Below are 22,649 nucleotides of genomic sequence, written 5' to 3'. Positions count from 1 at the left end.
TATACTACAGACTGGGAGACAGTGAGGTCTTCAGTGGTTTTCTTTATCGTTAAGTATCTTGGGTTACACTTTTTATCGGGACAATCGAGAGCTGGTCGGAAGGGGGCCCGGTGTACTGTGACGAGATCATTATACCAAGTACCATCGCCAAGGCCATCCCCATAGGACTTAAGATGTATCTCTGAGCTGTGGTACCGTCTCTGATTATCTATATCCCCACAATTTACTAAGCTGCATGCATCAATGTATATTACTTGTGGATTATCACAATCAGGAACCGTTAATAACACATATGAAAATGATATTTGACAAAATCCCGATACTAAGAGGGCTAGCATCCCCAGCATTCTAAAAAAATGTGCTGAAGCATAAAAAGACTTAATACACAATCCTACAGAAATAATCCTGCGCTCGCGTCGCCATTGTATAATCAGTTACTCAAAGTCTCTTTAGTCTGAGTTTCAGTGGGTCTTGCGTTGACTCGGCTGTCCAGACTTCTTCCTCAACTGGAGATTCCACTGGTCCTTTGATCCGAGTGTAGTGAGTTCAGCCTTTCTCCGCCGTCCTTGCTGTTTCGGTGGTCAAAAGAGCCTGGTATGGCCCTTCCCAGTCGGCTGCAATTTAGTCTCTGTCTGTGATTTTACTAAGACGCAATCCCGGTCGGATCAGATGAACAGCGAATTCAAGGGGTGGAGTCTGTGCGAATAAACCCTGTTTCCTGAGGAAAGACAAAGAGGAGGACAAGCTCAGAATATACTACTTTAAGAACAAATCTTTCATTTCTGGGATTGGCAGTGGCCAGAGATAGGAACTTCCTGAGGACCTGGGACAGTAGGTATTAGGGAATAAATCACCACTTCCTGTGGATTCAGAGCTGCTTCTTTCGTTACCTCATCAGCCTGTAATGTAGCTTTCCATTCTTTAATTAACAATGAGTACTGCAGTCATGTTTTAAATTAACCATGAATCAAAATGACCGGTCACTGAGACTGCGTGAAGGGATCCTGCCAATCAATATTGATTCAGGCTAGCACAATCGATTAATTATAAATATTAATATAAGGATCATTATCTGTAATTCAGGGTGGAAACGCAACAAATGACCAAAACATTTTTAAAACTGTAATTGCGCAGTTCTGTTTGTTTACCAGTCACTTGTGCTTTCTCATTCTGTTTCTGTAATTGTTTGCTTGAGCACATTCATTTTTAAGAACCTCAACAGATTTCATAGCATCATTTGCAGTTGATTCAGTCCCAATTTGGTGGCAGTATTTTGCCATGAGTGCAAAACTGATTCTTTGTGACTCTCATCACAAAACTCACCATAATCCAATTAACTCTTTCGTTCCCCGTGCCTTGGGCTTAAATTTTAAGGATGATGTTGCTGCCCCTGTATCGACTAGGAAAACTACGTCCTCTTTATAAAGTTCCACCTTTAAATTTATCAAGGGTTCCTGGTGGGTCCCCGGGGGCAGGAATTCCTGACACCTCTATTTTTCATCAAGGTTCATAAACGGTACTGTCTTTACTTCCTTTTTCAAATCTGGACACTCTCTCTTAAAGTGACCCATCCTTTCACCATAATAACATCCCGCCTGTGGGATTTCCACTTCGATCCTTGTTCCTGTCCACCAGACCCCATAACATCTCCTCCCTGCCCACTCCGGTTTCTTTCTCCTTTTAGTTTTGTCCTTTTGTTCTTTTCTAGCATTATTTTTGCCTTTTGTTTCTACTTCTCATGTTACGTTGCCAGATCAATTGCTGACCAGATTTAACCAACTGAACAGCCTTAGGGCCACCTAATGGCTGTTCTTCATCACCCAATGTTTTATTTAGACCTTGAGAATTTTTTAAAATTGCAATATTTCTTGCTCCCCATAACTTCAAGTACCAATTCATCAATTTATACTTGACTAAGTTTAAAGCCTGTTCCTAACTTGTAAATATATTCATCTATTATACATTCATTTATTCAGTATTCAATATTTAAAATGTAAAATGCATACAGTTCCCAACTTTGAAATCCACTATAATTACCCAGTTTTAGTCCCTTAATTTAAATCCTAAATTAGTTTTCTTAAATAGTCCTGACCAATCATTGCTCAATTACAATGCTATAGGTCGTGAAATAATCAGATGTGCCTTAAAGGAATTTGTCTATTCAAGTTTTAAAAAAACTTCTAATACATGAACAATGGCCGAATCCAAGGTCACAGATATTAACCATAGGATTTTGTTTTTACTACAATCTAATGTTGACCTGAAACTTCAACTGTCCTCCATAAATCACTTTTATGTAAGGATAAAAGAGATTAGTTAGAAACTGATAGTAAGGCAGTCATGACCTGTAAAAGGAACAGGAGTTATCATTTTATTTTCATAATCACTATAGAATCCTTAACCTTCACATGATTTCTTTTAAGTTTCCATAATAAAAATCAGAATCAAAATAGTCCTGGAACTCAAGCTCCAGGGAATAAAGTGCAAAAATTCAATCACCAACAAACAAAAGTGCATTCAAACCAAATCATAAAGGGTTAAACTTTCTACCAGCTGTATAGCTCTTTTCGTTTTCTCTCTCTCTCTCACACCATATTTCATAGACACTTTCTGAGCTTACCGCAACAACACCTCTGGGTGCTCCTTGCTTCAGCCCTCTATCTTCTGAATATTTTTCTGGATGTCAGGCCATGACTTAGTTACAAAGTGTACCCTCAGTAGCCCTGCAGCCATTAGCCCTTCCGATTTGAAGCATAATCTGATTCCGCCTGACTGTAAGGCTGTTTTTCATTGACATATAAATTCAAATATTTACAAACCCAGTCTTCGGCCGACCCGTACTTTGGCCAGAAGACGGCGGGATGAAGAATGGATTCCTTAGTCCATACAAAGCAACAATATTTAATCATCTTTTTTCCTTGTACAAGTATTATTTTCCAATTCCACAACATCCTACCCAACAGACTTTCTGGAGGTATGTTGTAAGGGACCCCGCCTCCATTTCCATTGCCTTTTTCTTCTTTTGTTCTCCCGGAGGCTTTATCCTTACACGTGGCACAGCCCATATTGAGTTATTTCATTAGTCCCTTATTAACTACAAAAGTCAATCAAGGCAGTACTTAAAATCAGTTTTCTTACCCTGGTCTGTGCACTGAGTTGCCTGGCCCCTTTTTGCAGTATTTCCTATCAACCTCCATTCACTGTCTGATTCAGATATCTCTCTTGTGGGATTCGTACCAGTTGCCCAAGGGAGCGGACTAAACTGGGACATGAGATCGCTCCTCAATTGGGAACGGGACGTGTCTTTCCAGTGTCCCAGGGCCAGCCTCTTTCCCCCCCAGCGATGGAAGAACATCCTGGACAGTCCCCAAATGTGAGAAGCAAAGCTCAAGCTCAAGTCCGAGATAAGATCTGAATCAGTGGTGTCATTTATTTTACTCTTGCAAGAGGGTGCGAAGTCCACTGTCTACAAGGCAGGGACACGCACACTGAATTCAACCAATACACAATATTTATGTTATTTGGTTTCTATTCTTTCCTCCCATTGCTCCTCCTCTGTTTACATCTTCCACTTCTCTAAGACCGGCACCCATTACTCCTGTTTATCTCTTGCCTTATCTGGCCTTGTCTGTGACAAAATGCTTATTTCTGGCCTCACAATCCTGATGTGGGCCATTGTTAGGTATATCCTTTCTTCACCATTATCTACTCCTTCCATCTGCTTTCCCCAACCATACTGATCATAATGACCTTTTAATTGAGGTTTGTTCCTGTGTTTCTGCAAAAGTGGGAAATACATGCCTGTAACTACTGCTTGTACAAGCATATCTGGCTTAACCTACATCCTCACAGCACCTTATCTATTTGTAACATCTACCATTAATTTGCAGTCACGTTTCATTCTTGCATACAGTTTTAGCTAATGTAACAACAATTATGTACTTCCTCCACATAGTTTCCATTCTTGTTGACTCAACTCTTGGCTGAAACAATTAGACACTGGTGTGAGTTCATTTACCTTGCATAAGTAAATATGATTTCAGGCGTAACACTACTTTACCTATATCCCACATACCCATCAGTCCTCATCCCCTGTCCCTCTGCTTCATCTTTCCAACTCCTCACCGCTGTCTTCCCAAGTCTTCCCCATTCCCATTCTGAGCTCCAGGAAGACCCTTTCCCATCACATCCCCATACCATCCTAACCCAGCCATCTTTCCCATTCCCAACATCGACCCCCTTTGAAACTGCACTGTACACACACACACTCAGACGCTTTCTCATACACAAGCTCTCTCTCGTGCTCACACACGCATCCCACAAATGCACCCTGGTCTCCCCTGCGCACACATACATACACACACACACACACACTTAGATTTGTGGGGTGAATTTGTACTTGCAGAACAACATTTCATTTTGCTCAAAAACTGCAACACCTTCAATGCATGATCTAAGCTGACATCTATTGTTAAAACTACCTTGAGAATGTTACTTTAAAAGTTCTGAGATTTACATATGAAGGCACCGAGGCTAACATGGTCATTCTTAAAGGTGAAAGACTGAAACTAAATTTGTTTAATATTATATTCCATTACACTGCAATCCTGTTGCTATAAAGTCTATGTTTTATAATTCTGCTCCACGACCACCTGATGAAGAAGCAGCGCTTAGAAAGCTAGTGATTCCAAATAAACCTGTTGGACTATAAGCGAGTGTGGGATTCTTTACTAATGAGCAGGATTGGAGAGGTGCGGCTCCCTCTGTGGGAGCGTGGTTAGGAATGGGGGCGCGGTTAGTGGGTGTGGGGCGTGGCTAGAAAAGTGGGGCGTGGTTAGTGTTGCGGGACCTTCTTGTTAATATGGGCGCGGTTGGTGAAGTGGCGTGTTTGGTGATGAGGGCGTGATTAGTGATGTGGGCGTGGTTAGTGGTGTGGGGCGTGATTAGTGATATGGGCGTGGTTAGTGGAGTGGGTGTGGTTAGTGGAGTGGGCGAGGATAGTGGTGTGGGGCGTGATTAGTGATATGGGCGTGGTTAGTGGAGCGGGTGTGGTTAGTGGAATGGGCGTGGTTAGTGGAGGGGGACCGTGGTTTGGGGGCGTGGTGAGTGGTGTGGGCGTGGTTAGCGTTTGGGGGCGCGGTTACTTGTGTGGGCGAGGCTGGAGGCAGGGACGTGCGTTGTGCAGCGTGGGGCGGGGCCTGATATTCGGTCAGTAGGCGGGGCGATTGAACGGGGGTTTGGTATCATCGCGTGGAACGTGTGATGTCAGATGCAGATTACGTTACAAATCGATGGGCGCGGCGTGATTGCGTCAGACGTTTTTCGTCAGGCTGTGGGTTGGAACTGGGCCTATTCTGGGGGGGGTAGGGGAGGGGGGTGGTTTGAAGCTTGAGCTCTCTGTTCTTCTTGTGTGTGGCTCACGATGGAGGCGGACGCGGTGATCGAGGATAAAAGTATTGAGCTGATGGTGAGTGAGTCCCGGAGAATCGGGGCCGTGACCGCGGAGCTCGGGGCCGGGTTGGGGGTTGGGTAGGCGGTGGGCTGTGCTCCCGGCCTCAGGCGCGGCCAGGCCCCCCCCCCCCGGCACAGGCCGCACATCCTGCCGGAGAGCCAAATGCGTTCCCATCAGAAACGCTTCTGGCTTCAGTTCTTCCCTTCGGCTCTGAGCACCAAGTGCGGGAGGGAAGACGTCCCAGAACCCAGTCGGTGCGGCCGAGGAGGGTAAATATACAGGAGGAGTGGTAGAAAAGGGCAGTGTGGGGGAGCAGGAGGTAAAGGCGCATTGGAGATGGGCAGGAGCATGTCAAGGGGAGGTGGGGGGTCGGGTTTAGAGAACAGGATGAGGCTTAGAGAAACAGGCAGGCGATGAAGGGTAAAATAAGGCACTGGGGTGAAGTGAACGTTCGAGAGTAGGGTCATCTGGAAGTTGAGGGGAGATGGGATCTGTGATTTGAGATAGGGCAGTGGCTCTGGGCATCAAGAATGTGGGCGGATGCAAGGAGTGCAGGAACGTTCAGTGGGGCTTGGAGTACAGAAAGAGGGCAAGATACTTTGTTCGAAGGTTCACTGCCACGGTGGAAGTGAGCACCATGAGACAGCAGGGCAGAGTGGCGTGGGTGGTACAGGAATGGCTGTATGTTTCAGTGTTCCTGATTGGGCTGTGGTTAGGATGATTTGTGCGTTCAGCTTCAATGGAAGTTTTGTGTAACCTCAACTTCACATAATGTGGGTTTGCAAACCAGCTGAGAGAATCAGAATGAGTACATTTTGCAAAGGGGCAGTTTTGGGGTGATTTGCTGGAGTTTCTTGGGGCACGCAGTTTAACTTTGATTAAGTGTCTCATCTTTCATTCTCTGCTGATTTTCTCGTATTGAACAAGACTCACTGGTTATTATAAGGTTGTGTTGTGTTCGGAGTATTCCTCGGCAATGGACAGAGAAAGAATAATAGTTCTGTCTAACCTGCCTTATGCCTTGGTATGGCTGGGTAATCAAAAGCTTAACATTTCTCTCAGGAGAAGGAAAGACTCAATTCCTTGGACATCAATGGGGTGGTGTGTTGCACTTGCCACCCATGATTTGATTTTTGCACCAGTTAGGAAGTGATCCAGTCCTCCTTGACGACATACAGAGGGTCAACAAGACATTTCATTGACTGGCATTGTATTTCTGAGGTAACTGCTCAACTTCAAAATAGAAGTGCTTCTAACCTTTTCTATTTTGCCTCTTGTATAATTTTGGACTCTATACTTTTGTTTGTAGTGACAGTGCTGACTTTGCCCAGTTTAGTGAGGATCTGAGCTCTCTTTTTAAGGCTGGTTGTGAGTGGGCTTGTGCAAGGGAAGTGAGAAGCTGTTCATATGCAGACACTGACAGGGTTACATTGAAAAGGGACTCACTTGTCCTGTGTCTTCCTGTGGATAAGTAGGGTTTGATATTAAGCTATGCAGAATAGATTGCAGTGTAGGTGCTTGTTGGAGCAGGCTAAGATAAAAGGTAGGGAGGAGGGACTTGGGGGAGGGGCATTGGGAATGCGATAGGTGGAAGGAGGTTAAGGTGAGGGTGATAGGCCGGAGAAGGGATGGGGGGGGGCGAAGAAGTCGGGAAGAAGATCGCAGGTCAAGAAGGCGGTGCTGTGTTCGAGGGTTGGGACTGAGATAAGGTGGTGGGGAGGGGAAATGAGGAAGCTGGAGAAATCTGCATTCATCCCTTGGGGTTGGAGGGTTCCTAGTCGGAAGATGAGGTGCTCTTCCTCCAGGTGTCGTGTTGCCATGATCTGGCGATGGAGGAGGCCAAGGACCTGCAAGTCCTTGCTGGAGTGGAAGGGGGAGTTAGTGTTCAGCCACTGGGCGGTTGGGTTGGTTGGTGCGGGTGGTCCAGAGGTGTTCCCTAAAATGTTCCGCAAGTAGGCGGCCTGTCTCTCCAATGTAGAGGAGGCCACATCGGGTGTAGCAGATGCAGCAAATGTGTGTGGAGGTGCAGGTGAATTTGTGACGGATTTGGAAGGATCCCTTGGAGGGAAGTGAGTGGGGTGGTGTGGGCGCAAGTTTTGCATTTCTTGCGGTTGCAGGGGAAGGTGCCAGGAGTGGAGGTTGGGTTGATTGGGGATTTGGACCTGACGAGGGAGTCGCGGAGGGAGTGGTCTTTCTGGAGCGCTGATAGGGGAGGGAAATATATCCCTGGTGGTGGAGTCTGTTTGGAGGTGGCGGAAATGACGAAGGATGATACAATGTATCTGGAGGTTGGTGGGGTGGTAGGTGAGGACAGTGCGGTTCTGTCCTGGTGGCGATTGGAAGGGCGGGGTTCAAGGGCGGAGGAGCAGGATGTGGTGGAGAGCATCGTCAACTATGTCTGAGGGGAAGTTGTATTCTTCGAAGAAGGAGGCCATCTGGGTTGTTTGGTATTGGAATTGGTCCTTCTGGGAGCAGATGCGTCGGAGGTGAAGGGATTGGGAATATGGGATGGCGTTTTTATAGGGGGCATGGTGGGAGGAGGTGTAATCTAGGTAGCTGTGGGAGTTGGTTGGTTTATCGTAAATGTCCGTGTTGAGTCGGTCGCCCGAGATAGATAGAAATGGAGAAGTCTAGGAAGGGGAAGGAGGAGTCTGAGACGGTCCAGGTAAATTTGAGGTCGGGGTGCAAGGTGTTAGTAAAGTGGATGAACTGTTCAACCACCTCGTGGGAGCACGAGGTAGCGCCGATACAGTCATTGATGTAGCGGAGGAAAAGGTGGGGAGTGGTGCCAGTGTAACTGCGGAAGATGGACTGTTCTACATATCTGACAAAGAGGCAGGCATAGCTAGGGCCTATGCGGGTGCCCATGGCTACTCTTTTGGTTTGGAGTAAGTGGGAGGATTGGAAAGAGGAGTTGTTCAGAGTGAGGACCAGTTCGGTCAGTCGAAGGACTGTCAGTGGAAGGGTACTGGTTGGGTTGGTGGGATAGGAAGAAGCGGAGGGCTTTGAGTCCTTCGTGATGGGGGATGGAGGTGTATAGGGACTGGATATCCATGCTGAAAATAAGGCGTTGGGGGCCGGGGAAGTGAAAATCATAGAGGAGGTGGAGGGCGTGGGTGGTGTCCCGAATGTAGGTGGGGAGTTCTTGGACTAAGGGGACAGGACCGTGTCGAGGTATGCAGAGATGAGTTCGTTGGGTCAGGTTTGTGGATTTCGGGCAGGAGGTAGGGACGGGCGGTGCCGGATTGTGGGACTATGAGGTTGGAGGCACTTTAACTCCTCCTCCCACTCCGCCAAAGACATGCAGGTCCTTGGCCTCCTCCATCACCACGGCAACATGACACCTGGAGGAAGCGTGCCTCATCTTCTGCCTAGGAACCCTCCAACGACAAGGGGTGAATGCAGATTTCTCCATCTTCCTCATTCCCCCACCACCACCTTATCTCAGTCCCAGCCCTCGGACTCGGCACTGCCTTTTCGACCTGCAGTCTTCTTCCCGACCTCTCCGCCCCCACCTCCTCTTCAGCCTATCACCCTCACCTCAACTCTTTCCACCTATCGCATTCCCAATGCCCCTCCCTACCTTTTATCTTAGCCTGCTTGGCACACCTTCCTCATTCCTGAAGAAGGGCTTATGCCCGAAACGTCGATTCTCCTTCTGCTTGGATGCTGCCTAACCTGCTGTGCTTTTCCTGCAACACATTTTTCAGCTCTGATCTCCAGCATCTGCAGTCCTCACTTTCTCCTGGGTGCTTGTTGGAGTTAGACTGATATGTTGGACAGTATAATTACTCTTTTGTCTCTGTACAAGAAGTTGGGAGGAATTGAAAAGGATTTCTACCCGCTGGTTTCTGATGAGTAGCTGTTGATACCTGGAGTTGAATTTAACAGCTAAGTATTTTGAGTTGTGTGTCTGTGGAATTATGCCCGTGTGTGAGGGTATCAGTAAGTTCAATTGTGAGTGTCTAAGGTATGGTGAGCAGTCTGATCATTGGTTATGATTGGCAGGTGTCAGCTATTTTTAATCAAGAAAAATGCAGCTCATGGCATTGAGAAGGTACAGAAGGAGACAAATAATAAAAGGAACAGATAGAAACTTGAGCAAATTGCTGGTTTAAACCATACAAGAGGAGACAAGACACACATGGCTGGATTTTGCATGTGCTTAGTGTCAGTGCTATGAGAGTCTCTCTTCAATACCTTTTCTCATTTACTTGCTGCCCTGTAGCAATGGCAACAGAAAACCCAGCATTGGTTTTCATATGTATGCTGACATCAACTAGCTGTACCTGTCCATGTGCTTCCATCTTCACAGTTGCTTCATAAGCAGTTTGTAAATCAACATGGGCTTTCTGCCACGAGTCAGAAGGCAATGTATGGAAATCTCACTCCAGAGATTTGAACAGATCCATTTTGACACGGCAGTGCATAACTGTTAAAGGTGTCATCTAGGATGACACTATTAAACCATGGTTCCACCATCTTTTCAGATGGATGCAAAAGCTCCCTTGGCATGATTCGAACAGGGAAGGTTTTCAAGTGTTCAGGCCATATTGCCGCTTGTGGGATATTGTGTGCAATTGCTTGGTGTTCTATATGATCAAAGTCACTATACTTGAACAGGATATTAATGTTTTAGAAGTAGTGGTCCCTATGTAAATGTTTGTTAGAACGATAGAATCCCTACAGTGCAGAAAGAAGCCATTTGACCCTCCAAACAGCATCACACTCAGCTCCCCTATCCCCATCTCCATAAAGTCACATTTTTACCATGGTTAACCTACACATCTTTGGATTGTGGTGAGTAAATTATTGACAGTTTTGTCTGTGAGGAATTGGGTTGCAGCAGAATGAAGTCCAGTGATTTGTGCAGATATTCTTTAGGCTGCTTTTTGCTATACAATAAACTTTATTATAATCAGCATTCTTGATAAACTGGCAAAAAATATATGCCTCAAATATTGCACTCTACCATAATGTGTGAGTAGTTATGCTGTAAATAAAGTATAACAATTATGTGTGTACGGCATTGCACTTCTGTTACTTACTGTGTTTTTGCATTCATTTTAGCAGGTATGTTTGATGTTTTTACATAGCAACATCCCTCAAAAAAATCTATCTAGATGCTTTGCTTGGTCAGGTTTACTGTGGTGAGGCATACCTCTTGAGTATCCAGAATATTTGGTCAAGTGGCACACTCCTGGTTCCATCGGTGCCAGTTAATAAAAGGTTTGTTGTACTTGTGGATCTGGTTGTCGACCTGCTCTCTGGTCTTTTGCACTAGTTGAATATGGTGTTTATCGACATGGTTTTGTGGATATGAAAAGTGCACATCTCCCATTGTGCTGCTGGGAAAGGAAAGGCTTAAAGCTGTCACGATAGTTCGGTGGTTAGCACTGCTGCCTCAGCACCAGGGACCTGGGTTCGATTCCAACCTCAGGTGACTGCCTGTGTGGAGTTTGCACATTCTTCACGTGTGTGTGTGTGTGTGTATATTTCCTCCAGGTGCTCTGGTTTCCTCCCACAGTCCAAAGATATGCAGGTTAGGTGAATTGCTAAATTGCCCATAGTGTTCAGGGATATGTAGGTTAGGTGCATGAGTCAGGGGTAAATATAGGATAATAGGGTAGAGGAATGGATCTAGGTGGGTTACTCTTCGGAGGGTTGGTATGGACCTGTTGGGCCGAAGGACCTGTTTCCATACTGTAGGGATTCTGTAATTCTAAAGTTCCAGCTTTGGTTGGAAATTCCTAGGAACCTGTCCTGTGTGTTTCCGTGCAAATGCACAGTTATTTGGTCTATCATGGGATGGGAGTTTGTAAACCAAAGGTCAAATTCTGAATGCTTGGCACCAAAATTGATTGACATATCCAGAGGACAGGTGAAGATCTTGATACTTAGTGATGCAGTTTGAGGTAAGGCTCCGGTATTGAGGGATTGTGGAATTAGCTTGGTGACATGTTGGAAAATGAAGTAAAGAATGTTGAGAGCTTGGCCTGTTTCTCAAGTTCTACATTTAGCACACTTGATTGGTAGATCTCCATGTACCTTACCACGAGTGAACCAGCATCTTCAAAGACTGGCATCAAAGAACCTCTTCATGTGATGAGCATGTGGCTAGGCTTGATTTATCTGTTCAAAGTTAAAAATCTCAATGCCAGGTTATAGTCCAATACGTTTAATTGGAAGCACTAGCTTTTGGAGCGCCGTTCCTTCAGGTGGTTGTGCTGACCTGATGAAGGAGCGGCGCTCCGAAAGTTAGTGCTTCCAATTAACCTTGTTGGACTATAACCTGGTGTTATGTGATTTTTAACTTTGTACACTCCAGTCCAGTACTGGCATCTCCAAATCATTTATCTGTTCAGTCTTGATGCACTGTAGTCTCAAAGCTTAAAAATCACAACACCAGGTTGCAGTCCAACTGGTTTATTTGGAAGCACTAGCCTCGAAAGTTAGTGATTCCCGATAAACTTGTTGGGCTATGATCTGGTGTTGTGATTTTTAACTTTGTTCACAGCAGTCCAACACAGGCACCTCCAAATATAGTCTAAAAAGTTAAGCCACCATAGTCTTATCAGACCTTAGGGGCTGTGCTCTCATTAGAAAAAGCTGATTGGTGATTTAACCTATGGGTTACTAGTCGTTGGGCGGATGGAGAAGGGGAGCCCATCATGGTAACTTGAACTGGTGCAGGAATTGAACTCTCACTATTGGTGTCACTCTAAATCACAAATCAGCCATCCAGCCAACTGTGCTAAACTGGCCTTTCTTTTACAGTTTAGAATGCAAAAATGAACACTTAGAATATTTCATTGGCTGTGAAGCACTTTCAGATTGCCAGTCACGAAAAAAAATCATACAATTCTTTATGTGGGGAAGTTCAACTCATGATCTCTGTCAAAAGAGAAGTTAAATTATTTTTCTGTTTAGTTTTATGTCAGAAGCAATTAATATAACTTGTCACAACTTTGGACAAGGAATTGGGAAATTAATTAATCAGTGTATGAAGAACAGTAATGACAAGGGGCTTAAGGAGATGTTATTTTGGAGAGTTGATATAGATGAAGTCGATTGAACGACCACCTGTTAAAAGCGGTGTTTGCCTGCTCTCTGTTTAAAACCAAGTACAGCACACAGACAAGAAATCTATTCGATTTTGCACCGATTATTCAACCATCTTAATTCTACTGGTATAGTCTTTTACATTTTGCAATGAACGTTTTGAACTTTCAATCTCCATGTATGGTGTTAAGGTGTACAGTTGAGCTGAAGAGACCTGGAATTTTCCAGGTTTGATACAAACGTGTTGAGCTTTCTAGGATATTTAGAAGTATAGATGTATAAGTCGTCATTCTTGTAAACAATGTTTACAGGATAGAAAGATGGCTGTTTGGCCTGTGTGTTTATATATGATCTTTTTGGGGTAAATCCATTGCTAATCCTATCCTGTTCTGCTATGGTTCTCAACATTCATTCACTTCAAATATTTATGCTGTCCTCCTCAAAAGTTAAAAATCACACCAGGTTATAGTCCAACAGGTTTATTTGGAAGAACCACTCTGAAAGCTAGTGCTTCTAAATGAGCCTGTTGGACTATAACCTGATGTTGTGTGATTTTTAACTTTGTCCAGCGCTGGCACCTCCCAGTCATGACTCCTTAAAAGTAGAAGCACTATCCATTTGAAGTACTCCGTTTTGACAAACCATTCTACATTCTAACCTCCCTTGTGTAAAAGTTTCTCCTTACTCCTCTCTTCTATCCCCAGTGACCATTTAAAATTAATGACTCTTTGATGTTAACTCCCCAGCCAGAGGAAATAGTCTTTTCCTATTTACTTTCCTAAAGCACGGTCCAATAATTGAAGTATTTTAGCCTTCTCCGCCAGAGGACTTGGTCTCATTATCTCAAATGGCATCTTGTGAGCATTGTTTCCCATCCCTGTTATCATCCTTGTGAGTCTATGCTTTCACATCCTTTCTACCATAAGCTAATCAGAACTTTCCCCACATAGTGCTGGCTTACGAGTACAATAAATGATTACTCCATTATGCTTAAACTTGGTATCACAGCACACAATGGATTTGTTCATTTATGTGCCTAGAGAACATATTTGAACTAAACCTTTTGTTTTTTAGAATCAGATCATTTGAAGTTTACTCCCATTCCTTGTTCTTCCACCCACGTTTGTCTAGGGTTTATAGTGCATGTGAGTAAGTGTGTGTTTCTGTGTTATCTTTTTAAAATATATATTCAAGAGATGATGCTGGTCTGTCAAGCAACTCATGTCAAGGTGTATCTATCATTGAATCATGCTACTTCAAGTTTTTTTTAATGCTCTATAGCCTAAGAACATCAATGCTGATCGTCTGCCATTTATTTGATAAAGGGCCTTTCCTACTCTGAGTGGTTTAGTTACTTTTTTAGCCAGATCATTTGGAACAATCCTATTTGATGCCTTCAAGGCGTGAGAAGAGGAAGGTTTTGTTTAAAAACCTGAAGGGAGTTAAGTTTCATAGTGGTTTAACTAGTGTCCCTGATACTCGGCTCCTCCTTGGGTGGTGTATATCTGTACCAATATTCAGCTGCACACCTTCGTTATGGAGTCATGTCACACACTTGTGATTCACCTTGGAAATATTGTTGGTGTTTTACAAATGTCTTTCGCTTGTACAGAGTGGTTTTGTGTGTAATATCAGTTTACTCCTTCTGCATTCGTTTCCTTGTAAGGCAAGACTTGCATGACAGGATAGAAATTCCTACTCCCTGTCACCATCCTGTCTAAGCACTTTGAATTCATTTTGCAAGAAAAGGAGCAGTGGGAGAATGCAAACTGTTTCTCAGCAGTTATGTCGAGAGGAAAGGCGCGTATGGAATTAGGGGTAAAGGTGACACCGCAGTCAGGATAGTTCTTGCATTTTCTGTCGTGCTTTCACATGTCTCAGTACCTCAAAGTGCTTTGTGTAATGAAGCCTTGAAGTTCAGTGTTGCAACAACTCTGTTACAAGTAATGGCTGTCAAATATCAGTGAGATGATATCTCTTTGGGATAGTGGTTAAGAGAGGAATGTTGGCCATGGCACTGCTAAGAACTCATTGCCCCGAGTAGTGACTGAGAATTTCAGGGTTGCAGGCCACTACCATCTTCTATTTAACAAATGACACAGAGATTAGTCAATTTAATTGACTTCAGAGTTATCCAAGGATTTCCTAGGGTAAATGCAGAGGGCAGATTCTGAAAAATAAAGCTAGGCTATTCTAGCAAAATGATGGCCTTGAGTGTCTTATCACGTGAATGACAGCTGTGGCAATGCAGAGCTTTGGTACTCAGCCAAGATTAAATACTCATTTTGGAGCTTGAACCACTGGTATTGGATCCAAAATGCAATTGCTGTCAAGTTGTTAGATATGGAGGGACACCTGAAGTTTTGTTGATCCATTAGTTGATTTGATCCTGAGTCAGTCCACTTAAATCAGAGGATTGGGTGATGCTTTGTGTTTCGTTAGCTGATCTCGGACAGAGCAATCTGTTGAGAACTACAATCCACCTGTCTGCCCTAGAGTGTGCAGGAGCATAATCTACTTGAATAAACTTGAATTATTTTCTTCTGATTGGTATCCTGTCACCCCCTGACAGCAGGTACATTGCCTGTGGTACCCAGCATCATCTCAACAATGATTGGTTCATGTTTGAAAATTCTGTACAGTTGAGTAATCTTCCATTACTCTTATGCTCATGCTTACATGGATGTAACTAAAGCCCAGTCTTAAAGAAAACTGAAATCTAAAATACAAAGATACAGAGGCTTCAGAAATGACAGTTTCTAAAAATAAATTGTAGTAGGGAATTCCCTCTTTGTAGGAAATACAGACCATCACTATATTGCCAGTTTGCTTTCTGATACTGCTCATCTCAATGCTGGCTTGCACCTCTTCCAAATTTCAGAGTGCCTTGGGTTTATTGAAAGACATTAGCAAATTCAATACCAAGTCATAGAATCATAGAAATGTACAGCATGGAAACAGACCCTTCGGTCAAACCATCCATGCTGACCAGAGATCCCAACCCAATCTAGTCCCACCTGCCAGCACACGGACGGCCCTTTTCCTCCAAACCCTTCCTATTCATATACCCACCCAAATGCCTGTTAAATGTTGCAATTGTACCAGCCTCCGCCACATTCTCTGGCAGCTCATTCCATACATGTACCACCCTCTGCGTGAAAATGTTGCCCCTTAGGTCTCTTATATCTTTCCCCTCTCACCCTAAACCTATGCCCTCTAGTTCTGGACTCCCTGACCCCAGGGAAAAGACGTTGTCTATTTATCCTATCCATGCCCCTCATAATTTTGTAAACCTCTATAAGGTCTGGAGAGAATGAATTGCATGTAATATAATTTTGATATCCTTACAAGGTCTATACTGTGCTGCTGATGGATTAATATAACCTAGTGTTTCTCGCTGCAAGCAGTAACCAACAGAGATCAGATACTGTAGTATATTTGCATTTTGTCTCCTGGCATGTATTTGGATGGGTAAGGACTGATTAAGGATAGTCAACATGGCTTTGTGTGTGGGAAATCGCATATCACTAGCTCAATTGAGTTTTTTTGAAGAAGTATCAAAGAGGGTTGATGAGGGCAGAGCAGTGGACATGATCTATATGGACTTCAGTAATGCATTCGACAAGGTTTCTCATGGTAGACTGGTTAGCAAGTTTAGACCACATGGAATACTGGGAGAACTAGCCATTTAGATACAGAACTGCTTGAAGGTAGAAAATGGAGAGTAATGTTAGAGAGTTGCTTTTCAGACTGGAGGCCTGTGACTGGTAGTGTGCCACTCGGATCGATGTTGGGTCTACTGCTTTTCGTCATTTATATAAATGATTTGGATGTGAGCATAGGAGGTATGGTTAGCAAGTTTGCAGATGACACCAAAATTGGAGGTGTAAATAGACAAGGTCTTTCCCTAGGGTGGGGAAGTCCAAAACTAGAGGGCATAGGTTTAAGATGAGAGGGGAAAGATATAAAAGGGGCCTAAAGGTACACCTTTTTCACCCAAAGGGTGGTGCGTGTATGGAATGAGCTGCCAGAGGAAGTTGTGGAGGTTGGTAAAATTACAACATTTAAAAGGCATCTGGATGGTGTATGAATAAAAAAGGTTTAGAGAGATAAGGGCCAAGTGCTGGCAAATGGGATTAGATTAATTTAGGATAACTGGTTGGCTTGGGTGAGTTGGACTGAAGGGTCATTTTCTGTGCTGTACATCTGACTCTGTCAATCATTGAAACAGTGCATTTTAGGAAAGCAAATCTTAACAGGACTTATACACTTAACGGTAAGGTCCTAGGGGTGTTGCTGAACAAAGAGACCTTGGAGTGCAGGTTCATAGCTCCTTGAAAATAGACTTGCAGGTAGATAGGATAGTGAAGGTGGTGTTTGGTATGCTTTCCTTAATTGGTCAGAGTATTGAATATAGGTGTTGGGAGGTCATGTTGCAGCTGTACACGACATTGGTTAGGCCACTTTTGGAATATTGTGTGCAATTCTAGTCTCTTTCCTATCGGAAGGATGTTGTGAAACCTGAAAGGGGTCAGAAAAATTTACAAGGATGTTGCCAGGGTTGGAGGATATGACCTATCGGCACAAGTTTAATAGCTGTTTTCCCTAGAGTGTCAGAGGCTGAGGGGTGACCTTTTTATAGAGGTTTATAAAATCATGAGGGGCATGGATAGGATAAATTGACAAAGTCTGGGTGGGGGGGAGTCCAGAACTAGAGGGCATAGGTTTAGGGTGAGGGGGGAAAGATACAAAAGAGACCTAAGGGGCAACTTTTTCATGCAGAGGGTGAAAAAGTACATGAATGGAATGAGTTGCCAGAGGAAGTGGTGGAGGCTAGTAAAATTGTGACTTTTAAAAGACATGTGGATGGGTATATTAGGGTTTGGAGGGATATGGGCCAGGTGCTGGCAAGTGGGATTACATTTGGGTTGGGATATCTGTTCAGCATGGACGAGTTGCACTGAAGGGTCTGTTTCCTTGCTGTACATCTCTGTGACCACCTAGAGAGAACCCTCTGTAGTCTGCAGTTCCAGAAAACTGTAACACAGCTGTGCTGGTGTGTCACTGTCAATCCTGCTTCAACATGATATATTAAGATATACTGTTTGTTGGTTCCACCCATTACGTGTGGTAAACTTTGGTTTATTCTGGCTATTAGCTGATCTGTGACATGCTTCAGTAGACTTCCTCAGTGATCATTTTCTGCACAGTATGACTGGAAAACCTTCATTTTGGAATTGAGCAAAGAATGAATTGGGTGTGGTCGTGATGTCCTTCATTGTCGCATAGCGTGCTGATGCTCAAATGAAGAAAGGCCACTTCACATGCAGGTGGAATGGGTGGGGAACTGTACCCCAACAGGATACCATACCAATTGAGTAAGTGGCGAACAAAAGGCAGGTTATATTCTAATTAGAATAAAATGTTTCATGAGGAGGTCATTTGGCTCACCGTATCTGTGTTGGTTCTTTTAAAGAGATAGCCAGTTAATCTGTTTTTTTGTCTGTAGCCTGACAATTCTTTTTTCTTTTATGTACTTATCCAAGTTTTGTTTGACAATGATGCTGCTTCCAGAATCTTTTTAAACAATTTATGCCAGATCACAAAAGCTGGTTATGAATAAAATCATAAGTTCAAAACTGGCTATTCAGCCCATTGAATCTGCTCACTAAGTCTGATATGATAATCCTGTCCGTCCCCTTTCCGACCTATTTCCTCTTACTGATCAAGGCTACTGAGATAAATTCTTAAATAGGAAAACGAATGTCTCACCTTGCTGGTTATTTAGCTGTCACTGTAATTATATCTCCTTTGGTTCCTAAGACCCCTGCTACTGGAAGCAGTTTCTCGTTACTATCTCAACATTGTTTATGATTTTGAATATCCCTATTCGGTTTCTTCTTGATACATTCTGTGGATAACAACCTCAGCTTCTCCAGCCTGCCCCATATAACTATAACTAAAGTCCTACATTTCTGGTTTCACAACTTTGGTCTACTACTGCCAAGGATGCATGTGCTTTTTCAAGAGGCTTGCAGATTTGTCTTGATTCAATACTAGCCTGTATTGAATTTCATCTTCTATGTGATTCCTAGTTCACCACTCTTTGTCCTCCTGAACTCTTCCTCTGCACCTCATTGTTTATGCCATTTCCAAATTTTATACCATTTGTAAACTTGATTTGTTTCTTACATTTACATGTTCCAAAAGGCAGTGATCTGAATACCAATCTTGCGTGCTGAGTTTACTCTGGATAAATAACTGTTCACCACTGTCTTGTCCTTTCTTATTCTAAAACAGTGCTCCCATGTTTCCACCGCCCCTCAGCCTCCTAAACTATTAACATGTTTGTTCTGTGATAATTTATTACCCACTGTTGAAAGTCCATATGTGCAAAATCAACTATTCTTGTTTCATCCAAGTACTCAACCATGTTAGTTATACATGATTTGCCTTTAAGAAATATATGTATTCTTTCATTTATTGGCCCATAATTCTCCAAATGCTAACCAATTTTGTCCTAGATTATCATCTGCATGTTTCCTCACCGCAGATGGTCCAGCTGTCCTGTAGTCGCCTCTATTTTCCTTTTTTAAAATGGAAGTGATAGTAGTAATACTTTACTCTCCTGGCATAGCCTTCATATCTCAGGAGGATTTGAATATTGTGGTCAGATTTCTTGCGTTTCATTTTTTTATTTTCCTCAGCAAAATAGCGTATTCTATCTGGGTAACTTTTTGACCTTGAGGATTGCCAACCTTTTTGCAGCATCCTGTATTTTTATCCTATTCTATGTTAATAATGCTACCTCTTTTCCTTGAGCATTGACAATATTATTTTTAGTAAAGCCAGATGTGCAGACCTGAGTTGAGCAAACTGCCTCCACTAGATCTGCTTTTTAGTTTAATGGACCCGACCTTTACTTTTGTATTAGCGTTCACTTAATGTAAATAAAATTTTCTTTCATATTACCAGCCAATATGAACTCATATTTGGAGATCTCCTCATACTTTATGTTCAGATTGTTTCTGTACTAGAATATATAATGTACCTCTTGACTGTACTATTGTACAAGATTCTTATTATCGGATTGGTAAGAGAGTTGTGTACATTGAGGAGTGTTTGCAAACATTTATATCATGGCTGTGGCACATGTCTGCTGTGAAATGTTATTGTCTGACCCAAAAGAAAGGATGCTAGATAAATGAGTGAAGGTAAAACCTTTAGTAGGGATGTCCTGGAATTTTGGGATCAGTTTTCAGTGGGACAAGTGGGAGACCAGATTGGATACATAGATTCCCACTGGCAGATGAGAATGTGAGGAAGGACCTGAACTGCCTAGTAGCTTATGGAAGTCCAGCTCATGACAGAGTAACAATGTGAGACATTTGAGTGAGGAATCCCACTTGTTAGCAATGCATATTGGCTATTTAGGTATAGGATTTTCACATTTATGGCCATTGGCAAACCCTTTCCAGAGTCATCTGAATCCCTGCTGGCTAAGCCAGCCCAGCTGGAGCTTGAAGTGTGAAATTGGCCTCGAATGAAGTAACTTTTGATGGAGCTGGAGTTCCTTTGAGATCTGCCCTGTCAGTGCAGGATGACAATTGAGTCTGGCGTTATCATTTATAGAAAGCAAAAATATTTCTGCTAGGTGTCCTGCAATTTCCTCCCTAACTACCCACAATGTCCTGTTAGTTAATTTAATTAGTTCTCCTAATTTTGGCAGAATTCCCAGTTGTGTGTGAAGAGGATTTTGCATCGATTGGGTAGGGTGAGCTTTTTTAAATTACCAGTTCCTAGATTTGATTGTGGGTGATTAGATTACTTGCAGTGTGGAAACAGGCCCTTCGGCCCAGCAAGTCCATACCGACCCTCCAAAGAGCAACCCACCCAGACCCATTCCCCTACATTTACCGCTTCACCTAATACTGGGCAATTTAGCATGGCCAATTCACCTAACCTGCACATTTTTTTTTTGGACTATCGGAGGAAATCGGAGCACCCAGTGGAAACCCACACAGATACGGGGAGAATGTGCAAACTCTGCACACTCAGTTGCCTGAGGCGGGAATTGAACCACAACCTGGTACTGCGATTAGATTTTAGACAGTTTTAGTTAACAGCTATTCTGTAGTGGTTCAATTCAATTGATTGGCTTGGTAAGCCATTTCAGGGGAGACAGCTCAGAGATTGTTGGTCTGGAAGTGAATGTAGGTCTGACCGAGCAAGCGTGGCAGACTTTATTTCCCAAAGGATATCCGTGCCACTTTGTCAATACCATGATCATCATTACTGTTCTTATTCCGAATTTGTCAATGAATTAAATTTTGAGTTTGACCATCTGTCCTGGGATTTGGACTCGTGTACCTGCAGTGTTGAGGCCTCCGGATTATTGGTCCAGGACATTTTTGTTACTACCAGTATTTCACCACACCCTGTTTTATTCGGAAAACCACACCCTCTGATGTAGTTTGAGTATAAAACTACAATAACTTGAAGAATTATGATTCAGATATTTTAATTAGTTTTGGCATACAAGGAATGTTTGCTAGCTGCAACAACCTCTTTCTAACTATTGTTGTAATTCCCATCAAGGCATGATTAATGAGACAGATTTAAGTTTGGTGTAGCTCACAAATCAGGGCCACAAGGCACTTTAAACTAGTGTGACAACTAGTTGTTAGTGACTAACTAGTTGTTCGTCATTCTGGTTGCAGCACTCAGCTCAAGTTGTTGGGAGTGGAAAAACAGGAGACTTAAATAGGAGTCACAAATACAGGTAAATCCAAAATGGGATTCAGGGAAAATGTCTTTCATTGCTTGGTTGTAAATTAATTTGAGAATTGCCCACATGAGACACATCTTGGCAAAGCCTTTTGTCTCGTTTTCGTCAGGACAATCCATATGCAATAATAAAGGGGAAATGAACATTTGTGCTGTATCAGAGTGCTGATTGGCTGACAGCTAGTCTCTGGTCGAAGTGTTGCCATTGAGAATGCACCTATTGAATGAGATGGCTGGCAGTAACTGTCAAGCTTTTAAGTTTTAAATTGGGTAAATTGGCTCTGGTCAAGACATTGCCTGTGAAATAAACCAGATAATAGATATCACCTACTTTGAATTGAATTTAGATACCATTGGAAGGATGGAAAGGGGGGCAAGAGTAGTATTTTTCATTAAAGAAAGCTTACTGCTGTAATTAAATCGGATATTTCTGAAGGATTGTCCAGTAAAACTATATGGAAAGAAATAAGAAAAAGGGATGTTAACCTTGATGTTTTTGTACTATAGTCCCTACAATTGTCCAAAGGGAAATTGAGGAACAAATATTTACATACACCTCAGATATTTGTCAGAATAGTAGGGTTGTAATAGTAGGAGATTTTCAGTTTTCAAACATTGACTGGAACTGCCGTAGTGTTGGATGGTGAGGAATTTGTTAAATGTGTTCAAGAAAATTTTATTTATTAATATGTAGATATACCTACTAGAGAAAGAGCAAACTTGACCTTCTCTTGGGGAATAAGGCAGGGCAAGTGACTGAAGTGTTTGGGAAACACTTTGGGACTAGTGATGATAACACTTTTAAAATTTAATAGAATTTTGGAAAAGGATAAGCCTTCCTTAAAAGTTAAAGTTCTTAATTGAAGTAAAGCAAATTTTAATTGTATGAAACAACTTCAAAAAGTTGATTTGAGTAGACTGATTGTGGGATGATTAACAAATGGGATGTTTCCAAAAGTGTGATTGGGAGTTCAGCGGCAGTATATGAGATGTTAAAGGGTTAATTTGCTTTGCTGACCTGCAGGAAATTGGGTGTCCTGGGGGTAGGTGGTATGCCTATGTCTTCGGGTGGGATGTCTCTGTCTTGCAGGTAGAATGTAAGGAATATATATTCCCAACTCCGGCCATTTCCTAGTTATTCAGAAGTAAATTTACATTTCCATCCCCTTCTATTCACATTGCCATCCCTTTGCCATTCAGAATCAGTAAGAATATTGCAACTAAAATTCTGACCGCAACCTGTGGTTAAAAATACGATTTGCAACAGATCTTGTCACTAAGCGTTGAATTACATTACATTATCTTTGGAAATGACGAGATCACTACAGTGTGGCTTGAGTGGCATATG

The 22,649-nt window shown here is 42.9% G+C and overlaps 1 protein-coding gene across 2 annotated transcripts in view; it reads left to right on the top strand.

Annotated features, from left to right (window-relative positions):
* The first annotated feature begins 5,376 nt into the window (after positions 1–5,376).
* The window catches only part of LOC132823345 (F-box/WD repeat-containing protein 11), a 182,180-nt gene continuing 164,907 nt past the window's right edge, over positions 5,377–22,649 (top strand). Inside the window, exon 1 of one of the 2 annotated variants that reach the window (XM_060837063.1) lies at positions 5,377–5,467. In XM_060837063.1, coding sequence (XP_060693046.1) covers positions 5,423–5,467 — 45 coding nt within the window. In that variant the 5' untranslated portion in view covers positions 5,377–5,422. Of the gene's footprint in view, positions 5,468–5,663; positions 5,722–22,649 lie in introns of those variants that run through there. The other variant, XM_060837064.1, reaches the window with a different exon arrangement.

Source organism: Hemiscyllium ocellatum, chromosome 16, assembly GCF_020745735.1.
Source record: "Hemiscyllium ocellatum isolate sHemOce1 chromosome 16, sHemOce1.pat.X.cur, whole genome shotgun sequence".
Classification (NCBI taxonomy): Eukaryota; Metazoa; Chordata; class Chondrichthyes; order Orectolobiformes; family Hemiscylliidae; genus Hemiscyllium; species Hemiscyllium ocellatum.
Note: the sequence above shows the minus strand (reverse complement) of the source record. Positions and strands in the feature narration are given on the sequence as shown.